Here is an 18,333-nt window from a genome sequence, read left to right as displayed (position 1 = left end):
GCAAATACACTTGCTTTATATAATGATGACCTTTGATGGCTATTAAGATCCTACAGCCCTTACTCAGCTACAGCTCCCATTAAAGTTGACGGGTATTTTGCCTGGGTAAGGGGATTTAGGATTAAGCATGGAGCAAAGTACAGTTCAAAAAAAGACAACTGATTACCAAGAGTATTGAAATAGAAACTAAAAAGATAACGGATTCTGAACCATCGGAGACTGCAAGAGAAACTATTACAAGATAATAGCTGGTACAATGAAGCAGCTTATTTGGCAGAATGTCCACTTAAACATCTCCTCTTTCACAGGTTTGTTTTGTTCCAGTATTAGCTGCATTAACTAGTAAACAGAACATAAGACCATAGGAAAAGAGCACTAGTATCCCTCTCAGATCTATAAAATGATAACTAAAGGTATATTCAAGAAGCTTGTACTGTCTGCATAGTAAAGATGCAAGATCAAAAGCTTGTTTCTATAAAAATATATCATTGTAATTGAGTCAGCCACAAGAGCATGCCTGCTAAAGGGGAGCCTTGACACTTGTTTATATGCATGTTTTACAAGTTCTTAAGTTCTCTTCCTACAAGCACAAAAAAAAACAAACATACAGGTTCTCCTTGCAGTTTTCTGTCTGGCAGCTGCCATTATTTTTGCAGATCACTTACTGTTAGTTCATCTTCATCAGAATTGAAGAGATTGTCAAGGTCAGTGTAAGAGACCACCAAGTCTGTTTCATGGAACAGGCTAGTTGATGCAGTGCGAGCATGAGCAGCAATACGTTGGGCATCTATAAAGACAACAAACATTAAAAAAACAACAACAAAAAAACCCACGCACTCAAGATTTATATTAAAATATATATATATTTCAAAAATTATTTCCATATCTAATAAGAAAAAAAAAAACAAAAAAGAAAAACAAAAAAGAAACCCCTCTGTTCTCAGTTCCACTCAACTATCTTACACATGGATTTTAAAGCCAACATATTTATTTGTAACTTTTAACAAAGAAAAGGTGTTTTCAAGCAGATTCTGAAGAGACAAGGAAAAAATAATAGGAATATAGGAAAAAATAATCCATAAAGTAAAAATTTCACAACCTATTGAAGTCTATCAACTATCCGAGAGAGCATTAATATACCACAATTAAAAACAAAACAAAACAAAAAACTCTTTACCTTGCTTGACAGAAGGACTAAATAGAGACATAGCATCCTCTCCTTCATGAGATAGAACTGTAACACTAGATGTCCCATCTTCAGCCTATATTAAAAAAAAAGGAGGGGGGCAAAGTCTGTTTAAATGAACTGTTGGGAGAGGGGGATTTATCTGCCTATGGGAATTACTTTAAGTTTGGGAAGTATCAGGTTCTCATTAGCCTGCTGGCTCAGCAAGGTGAAGCCTGGGGGTCAGGTCAGTGGTACTTGCCCAGGGAGAAGGGAGCCTGGAATACAGACAACAGCCCAGCAACGTACAGAGGAAGAGCACAGATAGGAAAGAAAATCTTGGGTTTTTTTGTGTTGGGGATAAGCAATATAATTTAAAAATCAAGATGTAGATTCTTGCTACAACACCTTATTGAAAAACATTTAAAAAAACAAATGCTACTCATTAACTATACCAGTAACTATTAATGAAGGAGTGCATATATACTTAAGCTGTCCTAATAAGCCAATTTATTTCATAAATTTATTTCATATGCAAGCTCCTAATTCAGAGTGAGTGAGTAGTTTTGTTTTAAGTAGCAGCCTCACATGGTTAGTCCTGGCTAATGTGCAGGAAAAAAAATAAAATAAAAAATAAAACCTCACTGTCCAGGCAACTAGTCAGTGTTCAGTCCCACTTACTCCTCTAAGCTTTCCACAAATGAGGAAAGCACTTGCCTTGTTCTTACACTCTTCCCCAAGCATCTGCTATTGCCCATTTCTAGAGAAAGACTACCGAGCTAGATGGATTCTGGTTCCGATCCAGCAGTATTCTCCCGGTCTAAGCCACAGACCCTAGTGCAAAAGCATCACCAGCGTGCTGAAAAAAGTTAGGTGGTATAGGTATTAAATGCACGCTATGTACCTTCATTGATCGTTTCCGTTTAAACACAAAACTTTATTTTTTAAATGTACTTCTGAACATACAGAGCCAGATTTCAATTACATTTGGTGGCTAAAGTAGTTTGTTTTAATCCCATCATTAATTTGTATTCTCACTCCTTTACTCACCTTGTGTTTCTTCCCAGCTTCCCTCTCAATGTTCTGCCTATCTTTTTTACTATCAGGAAATAAGAATTCCACATCACCATCAACAAACGCATAAGGATCGATTTCAGGTTCCTGGTCAGCTTCCGACACTACTGCTGTAAGGTATTGGTTTTTACTCTGATACTGTTGCACCAGTTCATCGGAAACCTTTAAAGGTTTCCTACATTGCACCATTAATCTGTACAGAAGAAAAATAAAATCAGTTATTCATGAAAATATTTTTACTATCACACAACTTCTAAAAAAGAACTTCACCTTCCCTTCCCTCCTTCCCCTCCATCCCAACTTCTGAAAAATTCTGGGGAAGAAGATGAAATCATTAGTCATATAATACAACCTCCTTACATACATGTCAGACATAGCACTGATTCATTCTTCTCATCTCTCCTCAAGCAATGTCAACCCAGATAAAGATTACCAATTCATCCCAGGCCATAGCTGTCATTTATTAGAAAGTACAGATGTATTAAACTGTCTATATCCACTACAAAAACCTCATCAGGTTAAAAAAAAAAAAAAGATTTACTGACAGTCCCCATCCATGCCCAAACAAATGATTAGAAATTAGCGATCAAAGCTGAATTCTCCATTTTTAAGAGTCTAATTCCTGAGCATTTAATTCAGTTTAATCTAGAAAGTCAGTACGTCTCACAACACCCAGGTGCATCTAACACAACAAGGGTGATTATAACAAGCAGATGCAGACACACTGATATTCTGCTGTACACATGAAGTCTGGCCATCCAAAAAGCCCCAAGTAATAACTACTCAAAGCACACAAATGCCACTACGTTAACTAGTCATTTACAGTACTTACCTAAATATAAGTTAAGCTTACAACACAAACACCTGAATTACTAACCAGAATAAACACACATTTGCCATTGTCAATACTCTTAACAATGAGCCAAAAATGGAATAAGAACACAGAACCTAAGGTTGTGTGTCAGGAATACTGGTTTCACAGGTGTAACTTTCGTATCGCACCAAAGAGATACTGGCAAGCAGAAAACTATCACAAGCTACGTCAAGAGTATTAGCTATCCATATGCCCTCTAGCTTCTGCCCCAAAGAAAGTTTATTTATGTATGCCAGCACACAAGAGGGGCCAAGCAAGGAAAGCACCCCTTCAAAAACAAGAGAACTCTTTCAGCAGCGTCAGACTGACGTAGCCGCACAATTTCTTCATGTTCAGAGATCGTCTTCCTCCCAAACAGCAACAGAACGGCCAGCGAGACACACTCATGGAAGAGTCTCACGTGCAAAAGGCAAAAGCATACGTTGCAAGGATGCAGATTACCAAGAGATACTTCCTTGCAGGATTATTTCACACTTCAGGTCCAAGTGTTACACAGGTTTCAACATACCTCTTTCCCTTTTCAAAGCCCTATCCAAAAGGAAACGCTATCCCATAAGAAACCGCGATCTCCGGTAAGGCCTGGTTTTGACAGCCTAGCTCTAGGCACTATCTGGAGTTTGGAATAAGACAGGTTTACGTTTCTTCTCTGAGAGATCAGAAAGAAAGAAAAAGTGTGATAAAGGACACTAAGAAGTCAAGGACTTGAAACTCTGCATGCAAAGAAACACGGGGATTCCTCAGAGGAGTTCAGTGCCTTGTGCATCCCTGTCAATATTAAGTAGTAGGAGTAGAAAGGACAAAGACCTCAAATGTCAAAAATCTCCCTAGAAATGTGTTTTCCAAAGACACACCCTCATTTCAACATTTTTATTAAATTCAGAACAGACTTCCACATAGCATCTCACAGCTAACAAGAAGGTCAAGCCTGCCCATACTGGTCACAGCAACATCCTCACTACAATCTTTACTAGGCATTAACGTCCTGACAAATGGTGCACTGGATGTAGATTTTTGGTCAAGAGCTGCTGGCATTTATAACTGGAGTAGCACTTGATAGAGTTCAAGATTTCCTCTTTTCTAGATCCCATAAAAATTAACATAAGAAAGGGGGAAAAAACTCTAGGAACCAGGAATTAAACACCAGGAGAAAAACAGCAAGAGAAAGCAGCTATTTCCAGTATTTTTAAGCACTGAAGAGGAAAATAAGTTAATAGCAAGATATTCCAAAAAAACAAAACAAAAAAAAGTTTAGTAAATTGTTAAATTAAGCTGGAGACCACACAAGGAAAGACAATTTCTTCAACAGCTAAAAGAAACTCTTGAAGTAGAGCCTATCTTTCTCTGTCTAGTAGGCTGAAATCAATTTGTAAAAAGTGCCAAAATCCTATAAATGCACATCTTGAAATAGTTATCAAATATGCACTAGCTAATGTAAACTCTTAAACAATAGTTAATACAAAAAGATAGGGCTAACAAAACGCTCATCAGAACAGAGCAACAGCTACTGCATATTCATTCCTGCCCACAGCTTTCCTAAGCAGCGAGAGCCAGCGTCAGCGCCGTCAGCGGCTTTCCAGACGGCCAACGTAACGTTTCAGTCCTGTGCATAGCCACTTCAGCTCTGCCACCACAAACCAAACACACTGCATCTTCTGAAAAAAATGTTAATAACTTGACACCATTCACACTAAGAGTCTCCTTTCACCTGAACAGGAAAAAAAAAAAAAATAATAATTCTGGACCAAAAATAGTCTATGAGCAACTGAGCTGACAGAGGCATCTCTGGGTGCATTCGCAATAATGCGTTCGCACCTGGATCACAACCCAACCCTCCGCATCCAAGTCCCAATCAGGTAAAGTCTACATTGCCATGAACAGTCGTGCCAGCACCTGCTGCTTCCCATTACCATCCTTTTCCCGCAGCATTCCTCCTTCAAGCTAGGAGTGCTCACAGGGAAGTGCTGGAAGAGCTGGGGGACCAGCAGAAGTTCTTTGGCAGTACAACCGCAAAGGAAACGCAACCCAGAGGGCCAAGTGGTTTTGCTTTGGGTTTTTTTTTTTTGGTTCTTATTTTTTGTTTTGTTTTTTAACCAGGACAGAAAAGCCATTTTGACCCGTTCTGCAGTTAAACAGAGTTCACCCAGCTCCCCTTGCTTTGACTGAAATCAACACAAGTTTTAACATGAAAAATGCTAGTGTTATTCTTTTGGTCTAATGCCTCTAAGCTCCATAATTTATCAAAACTTAGGCAGTATCAAAACAGTGCCCAATCCTTCATCCTGACTGAAACAGTCAGCAGCAGAGTGGAATGATTTAAAATTTGGTGCTAGATACCACTTTCACAAATAAATCCAATTCATTAAACCAAAACCTTTTTAAAACAGTATCATTATAAACCTACATATTTTTACTTCAAACAATCATAACAACTTAAGTAAAAAATAGCACGTAAAAGAAACAATTCAAAAGGTATCTCAAATACATTTCCTATAGCTTAAAGGCTGAGCATCTATAGTCTTGACTCCCTCAATGTTTCTTTGAGGTAGACGAGCATTGTGTAACGAAAGAGGGTTTCCCGTAGGATCTGAGGTCCAAGAGCACTAAAAGCAGACACCCCAGTCACTTGCTTTCTTTGAAAGATAACCTCAAATCCTTATGTCTGTTCAACAGCAGGATCAAATCACGGAGAGAATGCACCATGTGTAAGAATGCCAATTTATGTGTTCCTTATTGCCAACAGAAATTTCTGATACTAAGTAGCAGCTGTGGCCTACACTAAAGTTAATGTCTTCCAGGAAACAAGATTAGCTTCTTCATTGTTCCCAACAGTCATTTAACACACCAGTTTTCAAAAATCTAAGAGCTCTTCTGAATAAAGAGAAGAGTGGAACTGAGGTAAAAGAACTTTGACAGGGGGTATCTGCAGCTCAGCCCACCCATGCTTTCTTCATTGTTGAAGAAAGCATTGAAATGAGAAAGTTTTCTCCCCCCCTGCTTTTTTTTTGGGTGGATGGCAGGGGGAGGGCACGACACTACCTTACAGTCCCAAATATGCACAATTTGGCTACAGATTAATTTTGCAGTAGAAAAAATAAACTCATCTTTCTAATGAGTTCTAATGAGGAAAACTTTAAAAGTCCTTTACTACACATTTGACTTATGCTTCACAAGTATTACCTTCTTATATGTGGACAGCACAGAAAGTTAGGCTTGCACCCAGCAGTATGGCTTGAGCTGATGAGAACATCATTTGGCTTCAGTGAGAAGCTGGCTCATAACAAGAAACTACTGCCTTCTGATAACAAACATATGCCTCTAAGTTAAATCAAAGTTAACTGTTTTGGCCTTTGTTTCCTCACCTTCTCACGTTACTACTGTAATATTAAGTGCTACTTACTCTGTAACTGATGTTATATTTTCCTGTCCAGTAGGTATTACTGGATCATCTCTCAACTTATCATTTGGAAGCTGAGGCGGTAAGAATTCTACATCCTTTTTCTTTGGAACTTTATAATACTTCCAAGTAGTATCAGCTTCATCTTCCTCCAAATTCACTGCAGTACCAACATACATTGTAGGCTCTATAACTTCAGGGAATTGAGCTGGGAAAGGCTGAGACAAGCCATCAAGTCTGTCTTCCATTGTTTTTGTAGGAACCAAGGGATCTGGTGTTGGCATCTGATAGAAATGTTGACTCTGAGGAGTAGAAGGAGCTTTGGACACCCCTTCATCAACTACATCACATGGATGAGGACTAAGTGGTGGCGGCTGAGGCGAGTTTGCCATTTCAGCATTATGCATTTGAGGAGTCTTTGCTACATCATTAGTTCGGATATTTGAAAATCTCACTTGACTGTCTGGTGCAGTCATCACAAGCCTCTGACTTGCTGAATCCGCCTCCATGGCAACATCATCACTGATAGATACACGATGATGAAAAGGAGTCAAAGGGCGTTTTTGTGGCTTATCCCCTTTGTCTTGCTTCTCATTTGTCTTGTGCTTTGGAGCTGCTTGCTGTTGCTGGCCCACAGGTGGTGCCTGCCCCTGTTGACCTGAATTTCTTGGTTTGAGATTTTTGTGCCTGCAGAATAAAAAAAGTGGGGGAAAATACTTCATATTAATCTTTCAAATATGTCTACCATGGTTTTATCACTAGATAAGAATCAGCTTCTAAGCCATTAAACAGCTGATTACAGAAGTCTGGAACTGATGCCATACTGAAGCAAAACTACCTCTTTCTGACCATAACTTTATTTGAAAAGCTCAAGTAGCATTCCAAAGTTTCAGAATACAGTTTAAAACAATTAAAAAACAACAACAAAAAAAAAACACACAGCTGTCTCCTGAGCCCAACATGTATGCAATCCTTGTGACAGAAGGCAGTATTTCTTAACCTGCCTTTAACAGAAATAGATAATCACATCAAAAATCACCCAAAAGTTGCTTTGAACTTTTGCGAACACTGCTAAATCAGTAGAACAAGATAAAAATTAGCTAAGCTACTTCTTACTTTCAAGCATCACTACTGACTGATAGTGCTGTGCAAGTCTTTATGGGTTAAGGAATGGAAGATTAACATCAAGAATCTAGAAGTCAAGCCACAGTCCTATAAAAAGCTATTTACCCACAAATTTAGCAAGTGTGGAAACAACAGGAGAAAACTCATAATGTCTCAACTCCATTAACACAGTTAATTTTTACAGTATAAATGCACCTGAGTTTAAAATTCTCATCTTGCAGTTCAATTAAATATAAACATTTGTGAAAAGTCAGATCGGAAACACAGTACTTCCACGAAGTGTGAAAGAACCAAGATGCCAACTTGCTAGATCATTTGCCAGAATAAGAGACATGAAATATCAAAATCTGGAATGAAACATTTATGATTAAGCTATTCAATTGCATGAACATCTTCAATGTCTGGGTATTCTCTGTCACTCTTCAGTCAGGGAAGTTAAGAAGTATGCACCTTATATTAAAAACCAGGATTAAGTAAGAATAAAAGATGAGAGGTATCATATTCTATTTCTACTTTAAACTCTTATACACAGGTACACATTTTTCACTGCCTATAATTCAAAATAGAATAAGAATTTTCAAGCCCAAGCCATTTCTCTTGAGGTAACTGCATATTTTTAATATTTACCTCACACAGTTAATTGACAGTTTTCTCTTAACAGTGCTATCATACATAACTTCTCCTTTAACAGAATATTTAATCCCCCTCCACCTTCCAGCACTTCTCAGGCTGCTAGCATCTATCAGAATCTGAACTTAAAACAACCTTTTCAAAGAAGAAAAATGCTTTTCTTCAAAAATGCTACATCCTCCAGACATTAACTTTTGAAGATTCCAATATTCAATTTGCAGGGTAATCAGCATAATGATTTAAATCGCAGAAAGTGTTTAAATGTTTGCAACACCTCAGTCACTCAAAAGATTAATATTCTACAATAAGTACAAAAATTGAAGCTTCACTAAAATTAATCATGCTTCCATTTATTTTAAATGTATTAACAGTCGGTGTCATTGCTTCTAGTGATAACAATTTTTCTCAGAGTTTCAAAGCAAGAGTCATAATAAAAACTGGAAGTTAAATCCAAACTCCCCTCCTCCCTGTGTTTTAAGTCCCCCCTAGCTCATACCCAAAGCATATAATAGCAGTTAACTCACAGTTTCATGTGTGTATGCCCCAGGAATGCAGTATTTCCCAAGTAGTAAAGCTGGTTTTTTCATTGTCATCAAGACCCAAAGCCACAATCACCTTGCTTTTGACTAATGGCTTTTTTCCCTTCAAGGCTAATGCCACAGCTTACTAGAAGAGATTCTTAATTCGTAATAAATACGCATTTCCTCTCCATTACAGCCTGAGAAAGTTGCCTATCTGATAGTTTCTACCCTTACACAAGAATTCCAGAGCAAGTCTCTGAAACTGTCACTGAACTGCTAGTAGGTCCACTCAAATGATTCACACTTATAAAGACTCTGTATTACCTTAATGGGCAAACATTTCAAGACCTACAATGATATTTAGGACATGGGGAAATGAATTTTGACACAGCTTTCATGCAAACATCTATTGTTAATTATTTCCAAAGCAGTCATCAGGAGTCCTCTCCTGAGCACTTCAATCTCAAAGTACACTGCTGGACTGTAGGAGTGCCAAGTACTGTACCTTGAACAATTGCAATTTGTCCTCTGCGTGGCTTCAACAAAATCCCAGGATGCTACCTTGTCAGCCGTCTCTTCATCACACAAGCCGTTTGATGTAGCAGAATACTTCCGCCTACAATTCAATATGGGGGGAGTTATTTGGGAACAACATATATTCTTTCCTTTCCTTATCCTCTGTCAAACCTCAACAGCAGTTTTGTGATAAAGGATTCAAAGACAGAAATAATAAGTAATCCTTTACTAACACATTAAATTGAGAAAAAAAAAAAATCACTAGTTAGGAGCAAATTAACTTTAAGATGTTTTAAAACTAAGGGTAAATCACGTTCTACTAGCAGCCATAGCATCTTTGCCAGAACCACCTTCAACAGCAAATGAACATAAGATGGTGTATTTTTCACAAAGCAAGTACGTACTTGTTCTGTGCTCTATTCATATTGCATTCTTGCCAAACTCTGTCCACCACTTGATTGGCTAGTTTTCTAGGTATTTTGCCACCATGATGGCTAGTACTGTCAGAGATAAATCCATCAGAAACAGAAGAAAACTTCACCCATTTCTGGGCAGACTGAGCATCAACTGAAAAGCAGTACCAGAGAAAAGAAAAATAGTTTTAGGCAATGAGTTAATACACTCAGAATCTTTATTATTCCAAAGTAATTCAGCCAACACTGAAACATTTTGGGAAGAAAGAGTATCTTCTTAACTCAATGTTAAGGAATAAAAACAGATAGAAAATTTAGGTATAGTAGAAGATTATTATAACATGGTTACCTCGCATAAAAATAAAATAAAATAAAACAGGATATATGTTTACATTAAAACAGGGCTAGCTGTTATTTTTCCAGAAACTACACAGACCTGAAATAGAATATTGCTCATACACTAGGAAAACTTGAGCATAGCTACCTGTTAGTGAATTCAACAGTGTTTAGTAGTCCCCTGAAGCCTACTCCTTTCAGATGTTATGGAACACTGATTGCTGCCTCCAAAACAAACTATTTTTGCCACCTCTGATTAGTGCTTTTCTATATGCGATTGGAAAGCACAGATCCCTCTTAAAACAAGGCATACTTTGTCAACTTGAACACCACACAGAAGGGAAAAGAATGAGGCTAAATACGTTTCAGAATAGACCTCAAGTAATCAGTAGCAGGGGCAGAAGTTCCAAAACACTACAAACTTCCAAAGCAGTGGTCTGCATATAAAGAGGTGTTTTGCGCAGCTGCATGGTTTGATCACACTTTAATCATTCTCCTCCTTCACAGATTAGGAGACCACCACAAACTTTCCCATTTTACAGTTTAGGGGAAAAAAACAAAACCAAACCACCACCACCACAAAAAAACATTGTCAAATGAGGGTAAGAGAAGCACAAAAAAACCCCAACCAAACAAAACAGCAAAACCTTGTCTGCACAAGAGTTGTATATAATGTCATCTAAAAATACCAGTGATCCTTACCCTCTCTGAGTTAAAACAGCTTTCAGGAATCACTACTTACAGTTCAGAGGGCACACAGCCTTCTTAGAAACTTAACTACAGACACACTTCCTAGGACTGTGAAAAGGCCAAAAATGCCACCTTGCTTGATACTGATAGAGATGCACAATGAGGTTTAAAAAGCTACTCTAAAATACACGCAGCAAACAAGCTTGACCACAGAAACATGAAAGGACTAGACAACAGCATCAGGTACAAAAGCAGTCCACATTTTACCAACTTACAGAAATTTCACGTGTTTTACTACAACAGATGCGTGACTAAAGAAACGTGGTTTTGGTAACAAGTCAATTGTACAGAGAACGTCCAAATCCTTCCCAAACACTGACAGACGTAAAGGAGAAACCCTCAAAACGATTTCCCACATGAAAAAGACCATTGTATTATACCTGTTTGAACCTCCTCTGGGGATGTTGGTGGAGTCAGAGTTACTGATGACATGGCAGGATCTCTTGTGGAAGCAGGCACTTGGTGGACACCCAAGCAAGTAGTTGAACAGTGAGACGCCCCAACAGTGCTAGGAGCAGGGATGTCTGTCTGAGGAACTAAAACGAAGCATGCTGGGTACACCATTCGCACACCAGCTGGAGAGAAGAAAAAAAGAAAAAAAAGAGCAAGTTGATTTTACCTTCAGCTTCATCCTCAAGCACTGGGTAAAGGCTGACTTGGAAGTTTTATAAGTCTACAAGAAATTCTATAAACTTCTGCATGAACACAAAAGCATGAGAGAACGAAGTCACACCACAATACTGTAGCTCTTTTTGCTGCATTGCAACTAAGAAACCTATCTGAACAGGACACTCAGACTGCGAGATTTAATACTTGCCTTACAACAAGGCCCACAACATCCTTTCAGGAGTTTTGACACTTATGTAGTCACTGTGCCAAAAACTGCTGTCCACAACATTATTACAGGCTACTCTCGACAAAAAACTTAGATTTAGAATAGTCAACAAAAGGATAATCTTACCAGTCACTCATAAGTTTGCTTACCCTTTCTATCTACTAAAGCATTGTCCTTGGACAAAAAGGCTCCTTTCTCACCCTCATTATTAATTTATGATTTGCTTTGTTCAGAAGATTTGGGAGGAAGAATTAAAAGAAAAAAAACCCACCACATTGTATAAACAGGCAGAGACAGCCCTGGTATCTACATGCTACTATCTGCTTCTATCATTTTATTTTATGAAGAAGATTGAGGACCTATTTTTAGCATCACTTAAAACTGACAGTGTTCCCATCCCCACCATCATCAGGGTCTCCAGGCATCAGTGCAATACAAGCTTGTATCACTTATTACAGAGAAATGATTATATTAGTTAGCAAATCAAAGGTCAGTACCCAGAAGTGGAGGAACAGACTACCATGTCCCAGAGGCTTAGATTTTAGGGAACAGTAGCAGATAAATGCAGTGCCTCAGTACTTTAAGTTCTCCAGGATTGTGGTTTTGAAGAAATCCCTGAAAGGCATGTCTGTTCTGTTTGAATTTGCACAGAAATTGAAAGAGCACAACATGCTTTTGATGCATCTCAGATATCAATAGTGATAGTGTAGTCTTTTTTATTATTTTTTCTTTTTCATGATAGTCTTACTTCTCAGAGCCCAATTAAAAAAATAAAAAGTTCCTCCTAATAGGTCTGCAAAACCCATTTTAAGCAGCCACTAATTTTAGATAGGCTTGAGCACTAAACAGGAAAACAAGAGACCAGCGGCAGTTGCAAATGGCTGCAAAAGAATAAAATGTGTTCGCTTTGGTATTCAAAATTTTGAAGACCTAACCACCCAGTTCATTTAATTAAAAGGTAGTCAGATCACGCACCAACAAGAACTTCCACAGCAGCTAGAGAATCATCCTCCCAATCCATTTCTTCTTGTTTTTCCTCAGATCCTTCCTTCAAGTTAGATGTGACAGGATAGAATTGTTTCCATTCACCAATAAGCTTTTTTGTCGATGAATCAGAAAGCTTAAATGATTGCCCTGTGAGTGTGCCATTTAATCCAAAGGGACTTAGAATAACTGAAAAGACAAACACAAATACATTAAAGACTACATTTAACCAAACTTTACTCTTCCCCACTGAAAAAGCATTACTGTTACTTCAGCCACTCTCTAGACCAAATAAACCACTTACCATTGGTAAGCTAGAATGCACCTTGATCACATTTTACTATACTGAACCTCAAGTTGTTGATAGCAGGTATGTATTGTTAAATGTATATGCACTGCAAGAGCCAAGGTATCACAATAACAATTACAAATTAATCTGTTTAAACAAGCAAGGAGCAAATTTTCATCCTGGCTACCAATGAATCTGTAACATACAGGTGGGATAAAGAAACACAGTTTCAAATTCTGATAAAGTTGTTTCCCCATCCTTTCGTTCTGCTTGGTACAGTTACAACAACAATGCCATGTATATACCAGGAAATAATCCATTTCATGTTTAGTCTTGTACATATTAGGAAAGCACAGCTGCTGTAAAATTGCATTCAAAGAAAGCAAGTTTGAACATTGAGCATTAATAAACAAGGGCAGTGTGTGGTCATGCAGGAGAACTGATTTCTATAGCCAACACAGGTGTGTCCAAGTCAGGCAATGATCAAGCAGACAGCCCACTAACCAGATTCAGGCCTCATCACTCCTTTGTCTTCGAGAGGATAGCCTGCATCTGCTGGTGGAACCAAAGGGATTTACAGGCAAGGAAGAGCCAAATAAAAGGAAAGGGGAGTGAACAGGTTAAGTATGCCAAGTTAGAAACGGATTTCTAAAAGAGTGGTCGAGGAAGGTATGTAGGGGTTAAAAAGGACGTTGAAAACATTGTTGAAAAAGTAAAATATTTAAGTCACCAATTGGACAATACTTGGAAGTTAAGTTTATTCTGTCAGGAAGAAATTTGGCTATAATGCCAGAAGAGCAATATTGAAATCATCCACCTGCAGGAGATCTGAGGCACACCAACTGGTTTTTGGCTGGCTATGTCAAGACAGAGGAAGTTTGGGTAGAACAGTTAACCAGCACAGAAGAGAATATCTCTACTCCCCACTTCCAGTTTTGCTTTAAGTCCTCATTCTGATAAAGGATTAATTTTAATACTCATAACTGACTGGCAAAACCTACCTTGAAAAGGGCTGTTAGACTGCTGGGCAAGAGTGAGGTGTTCTTCACTAAGCAGGTACACAGGTTGATGCTGACTGATTTCCACACTGGTGCAAACATTGCTATCTCCATGTAAGAAAAAGGTGAATGAGCAGGACAGGTGCTCACTAGGGAAAGAAGAGGGGAGGGGGAGAAGAGGAAAAAAAAAGTATATCACTTAAAAATTGAGAAGCTGATGATAGCCTCACTAATTTGAAGGTATTTCCTCCCAAAATATTCATTAATGAGTACTTAAAAACCCCCACCCTTCTATCTAAATAACAAGCAAATACTAAATACATGTTCCCTTACAACATCTACAAAGTATTCCAGCATTAGAGTCAAGGACATAAAAATCAATCAGGTACAAATCAAGAGACACTAAGTGCTCAGTCTCTTTAGATTGAGATTTTATGTTCTGATGTCTAGAGGAAATTTAAAATCCATTTTTTTGCAGGTCAACTGAAAGAAAGCAAACTATAACTTAACATTTTATACATATCTATTTCAAGATATCTTTTATATTTTTAAAAAACCTAGAAAGATATTTCTGATCATTCATTAATTTTTTTAACAAGTTCATATCCAAGTTCTCCTGTCACAGATCCACGAAGCAAATTTATGTTTTATATCATTGATTTATATCAAGTATTTGCAAACAAGTAGCTCATTTAAAAAGTGGGAAAAGGAAAGGAAACAACTTTGGGAAGTTTTCTTGTTCATTTGGGGGCAAGGTATTTTTTTTAATTGAATCTCATCTTCATGCTCCTGAAGTCATTCAAGTAACTAAAAACGAACTTCCATACCTACACACAAAAGGGAAGATAGTATCAATTAAAAGAAATAATAACCTTATTTAGCAATGACTTAAGTTAAAGCAAATATCTGTTTAATATCAGATGCTTCACTGATAACTTCTGTTACCAGAGAAGACAGAGATAAGCAAAGAGTCCCGTACAGCAAAACCAGACAAATACTATATACCTCCTCTATGCAACTGTGAATTAAAGAAAGCCTGTTTATAATGTGCTGTGCATAGTCGGTTATTAGTTAAGTCGGTGAAAGCTTTCCCCTCCCAAGATCAGACTTCAGAGACGTCCCAGTTTTTACAGCCCTGTCTGTTGTTTTGTTACGAAAATATAGATAAAAATCTGCAAGTACAACTGTCAAAGTAGTCAGTGATACATCCAAATCATTTGGTGTTTTACGTGAAATATATTCTACTAATTTTAAATAAGGGGCAGGAAGAGAATGGGAAGTCAAAGAAACCAGAAAACTTCAGATCTCTGCCAAGCCACACGAACAGTACGTCTTCGTACCCAGTTCCATCCAAGTAAGCTACCTCTGATTTTATTTATTTAAAGGAAGTTGCACAGGCACAGCAATTTTGAGTTATATTAGCTTCAAATTACCTCAAGTGTCTGCCAGACCAAAAGACTCCCACAGGAAAAGGACAGATGTTTAAGAGCAGGATGAGGTTATTTACAAGGGACATTAAATTAGGTCCAAAGCATTTGAGTAATAAAAGAATGAAAGTCAAGGAGAACCTTAAAAAGTACTTAATAGACTACTGAATAGAAAATAACTCCTTTTCCATAAGGAAGATGGTATCAAGCACCTGCTCAGTCTCATTAAAACAAAAGAAAAAAGCCATGGGAAATTAACTAACTGAACTGAGGCAAAACAGCAGATACTAGTGCATTATTGCAAGGTCAAATGGAAAAGTCCCTCCATGAACTACAGTCACCCTAAAAAGACTACATGAAGGCAACACCACTGTTTCTCCAAAAAAGAAAATTAGACCCCATCAGTTAAAAAGCCCAGGACTGAGCACATGCTCTCTGACCTTGTGAAACACTTGCATTTATTAGACTACAGCGCAAGAACAAAAAGCAAATTTTGCATACCTGAAAAGGATCCGAACAGGCCTCGAGGCCACTGAAGCACTGACAAACTCCAAGTGTCTAGACAACCATACTAAACCCCCACAGGTACAGTTACTGGATATGTTTTTAGTGGCATTTTCCAGATGTCTCCTCCACTAGTCTGGAATCTGAAGTGTTCTAAATCTCAACTTGCCCCAAAGACTCAGAGAGCAGCCACCAGGGTTGCTTCTCACCATCACAGCGAGAAGGCAGGCAGGCTACAGTGTCAAACGTATGGCTTCGAGTACCAACAGATTTAGATTAGGTAACTAAAACATTCAAGGATGAGAGAACCCACAAACTGTTCAGGGAAAAACAAGCAGTGCAACACAACATGTTTTATCATAAGAAGTTAAAGCAGGCCATGGAGCGAACTAGATGAGGAACTGCTCTAAGTGGCTGGCCTTGACTGACTGGACCACAAGAACTTCCACGGCGCATCAAGTCTGCAGCGGCATGCCAACCAGCTGTGCGGTGTTTTCCTAGGAACATGACAGTCAGGATCCAGACATACAAGTGGATTGTCACTCTTCCCTGATAACTGCTTAGCACAATTGCTTCAGCAATCCAGCACCGGGCAGTATACCCCCTGCAGATGAAATACCATTCTGGTCTGGAATCCCAGTAAAGTTAGTTTCCAAAATCCAACAACGATTGAGCTAAGCATCTTGTTGTTGACTTGAAGTTCGAGTGAAGCCAAGAGTCACGTGGTTAGCAAACAGCACTAAGTTCCAGTACGGAAATCTGATTAAACTTTAATCTTTATGCAAATAGTTGAAGACAGATCTTGTCAAATCAAATTTTATTTTTAAACCATATTGGACTGTTAAGGTGAAATAGTGGATAGTGTTGTTTGTTCAGAGTGACAGGAAGCAATTTAGAAGCTTAGTATAGATGAGGCAAAGTTTTAAAGTAAAAGCATACATTCTTTAAACACTGTAAACGTGATTTAGCTATGTCTCGTGTAAACACAAGATTGCTGCACAGATGAAGGACAGCCATTTGTAGTATAATCGGAAAGAATTCAGATAAACCAAGACAAAGGAAAGCATCAGCATGATAACAGAAGCATTTAAATTGGTTACAGTGCAAAACTAGTCCTAAGTAGTAGAAAGGAAAATTCAAGGTCATCCTGCAAAAGCCAAAATAATAAACAAATAAATAAAGGGCAAAGAGAAAAGAGCTCATCTCCCCCACTCAGCAGGAGAAAAGTTTCAATAAATAAATAATTAAAAGCAAGAGGGTAGTTATCGTTGCCACTGACATCATTCAAGCAGCGTTCGCATGAAAGCTGCAGGCAGATCCACTATGATACAATTCGTTCTAGCAAAACTAAACATTATAAATTTTTCCACTAATTCTGCTTATAAATTTAAGTGTTAAACAGCAAAATCATGCACACCACCTTAGGTTTTTCTTTCAGTATTTTCAGAGGTGCAGTGAGGACATTTTATGAAGAACAGAATAATATTTTGTCTCATATTAGAAATAAACAGTAATATACCGTTGTCCTTAAACTTCAAGCTACCGGAAGCAGATTTCCGCATGGTACACAGACACAGTATCTCCTGAAAACATGATAACCTTCTTTAAACTAAAGGTTAACATGAAAGGCAAAACTAGTGCTTTATGAGGTCAAACACAGCATTAGGTTTCTTGTTAACTAATCATGCTCAGAAACAGTTTCTTCACATTTAATGTCATCATTGTGAGATTACAAAACTTCAGGAACGATATTAATGCATATGAAATAACCACAAAAAATACAATGAATAATTATCAAAGAGAAATCAAAACATACCGAAACTCTTGGCAGGGGAGTAAAGAAAAGAAAGATGGAACCAGTGCTCTGTTACTGGACGCTCCTGTATACACCGTTTTGCAGACTAAGCAATAAATATGTAAGCTTCTTATTGTTTATTTTTTTTAATTAGTACATCTGTACATTCTCCAATTTCTTAGTTTCCAGACCTCTGCTAGTACGTGACAGTGGTGTCACCTCCTCAACCTCAGCTCAGGAAGAATCTTCCTAAACCTTACTGGTATCTATTTAAAAAAAAAAAAAAAAATCCACCATTTTTAACTTTTTATCTCCCATCCTCAATGACTCGCATCACAGCCAACAATTCTAATGAAGCAAGGAGAGGAGCTCCTTCAGAAATTAGTAAGCCTGCTTAACTGGTCAGAAAGCATTTCACTTGGGGATAAATAGGCAAACTGCTTCTGCAATTCACTCCGTTAGTACCAGAGCACACACAAATAGAGAGAAAACTGGTGGTTTCCTGCCTACTAATGCAGAGTTCACCCTATGTATTTATTTGCAGACATTTTTCTTAAGCAGCTCAGGTCACCAGATAATTTGTGAAGAGCGTCTCATAACCGCAATATATATAATACCTGTACAACAGTGCTCTGAAGTTTAGTCCTGCACGCAGACAGAATTACTGAAGGCCTTGAGGAGCAGATACACCAAAAAATAAAAG

General features: G+C 38.0%; 1 protein-coding gene across 2 annotated transcripts in view; it reads right to left on the bottom strand.

Annotated features, from left to right (window-relative positions):
* The window catches only part of MED13 (mediator complex subunit 13), a 59,211-nt gene that overhangs the window by 17,077 nt on the left and 23,801 nt on the right, over positions 1 to 18,333 (bottom strand). For both annotated transcript variants that reach the window (XR_003254441.1, XM_026071407.1), the window contains exons 4-12: positions 13,908 to 14,053; positions 12,609 to 12,806; positions 11,179 to 11,373; positions 9,704 to 9,866; positions 9,289 to 9,399; positions 6,511 to 7,194; positions 2,216 to 2,432; positions 1,178 to 1,262; positions 666 to 787 (exon numbers count right to left, since the gene is read on the bottom strand). Coding sequence is in view for 1 of the 2 variants with exons in the window: in XM_026071407.1 (XP_025927192.1) it covers positions 666 to 787; positions 1,178 to 1,262; positions 2,216 to 2,432; positions 6,511 to 7,194; positions 9,289 to 9,399; positions 9,704 to 9,866; positions 11,179 to 11,373; positions 12,609 to 12,806; positions 13,908 to 14,053 (1,921 nt within the window). In the remaining variant the exon portion in view is untranslated. The remainder of the gene's footprint in view (positions 1 to 665; positions 788 to 1,177; positions 1,263 to 2,215; positions 2,433 to 6,510; positions 7,195 to 9,288; positions 9,400 to 9,703; positions 9,867 to 11,178; positions 11,374 to 12,608; positions 12,807 to 13,907; positions 14,054 to 18,333) is intronic.

This window comes from Apteryx rowi, unplaced genomic scaffold (assembly GCF_003343035.1).
Source record: "Apteryx rowi isolate R43461 unplaced genomic scaffold, aptRow1 scaffold_325, whole genome shotgun sequence".
Classification (NCBI taxonomy): domain Eukaryota; kingdom Metazoa; phylum Chordata; class Aves; order Apterygiformes; family Apterygidae; genus Apteryx; species Apteryx rowi.
The sequence above is the reverse complement of the archived record's forward strand: the minus strand, read 5'-3'. Positions and strand labels throughout refer to the sequence as shown.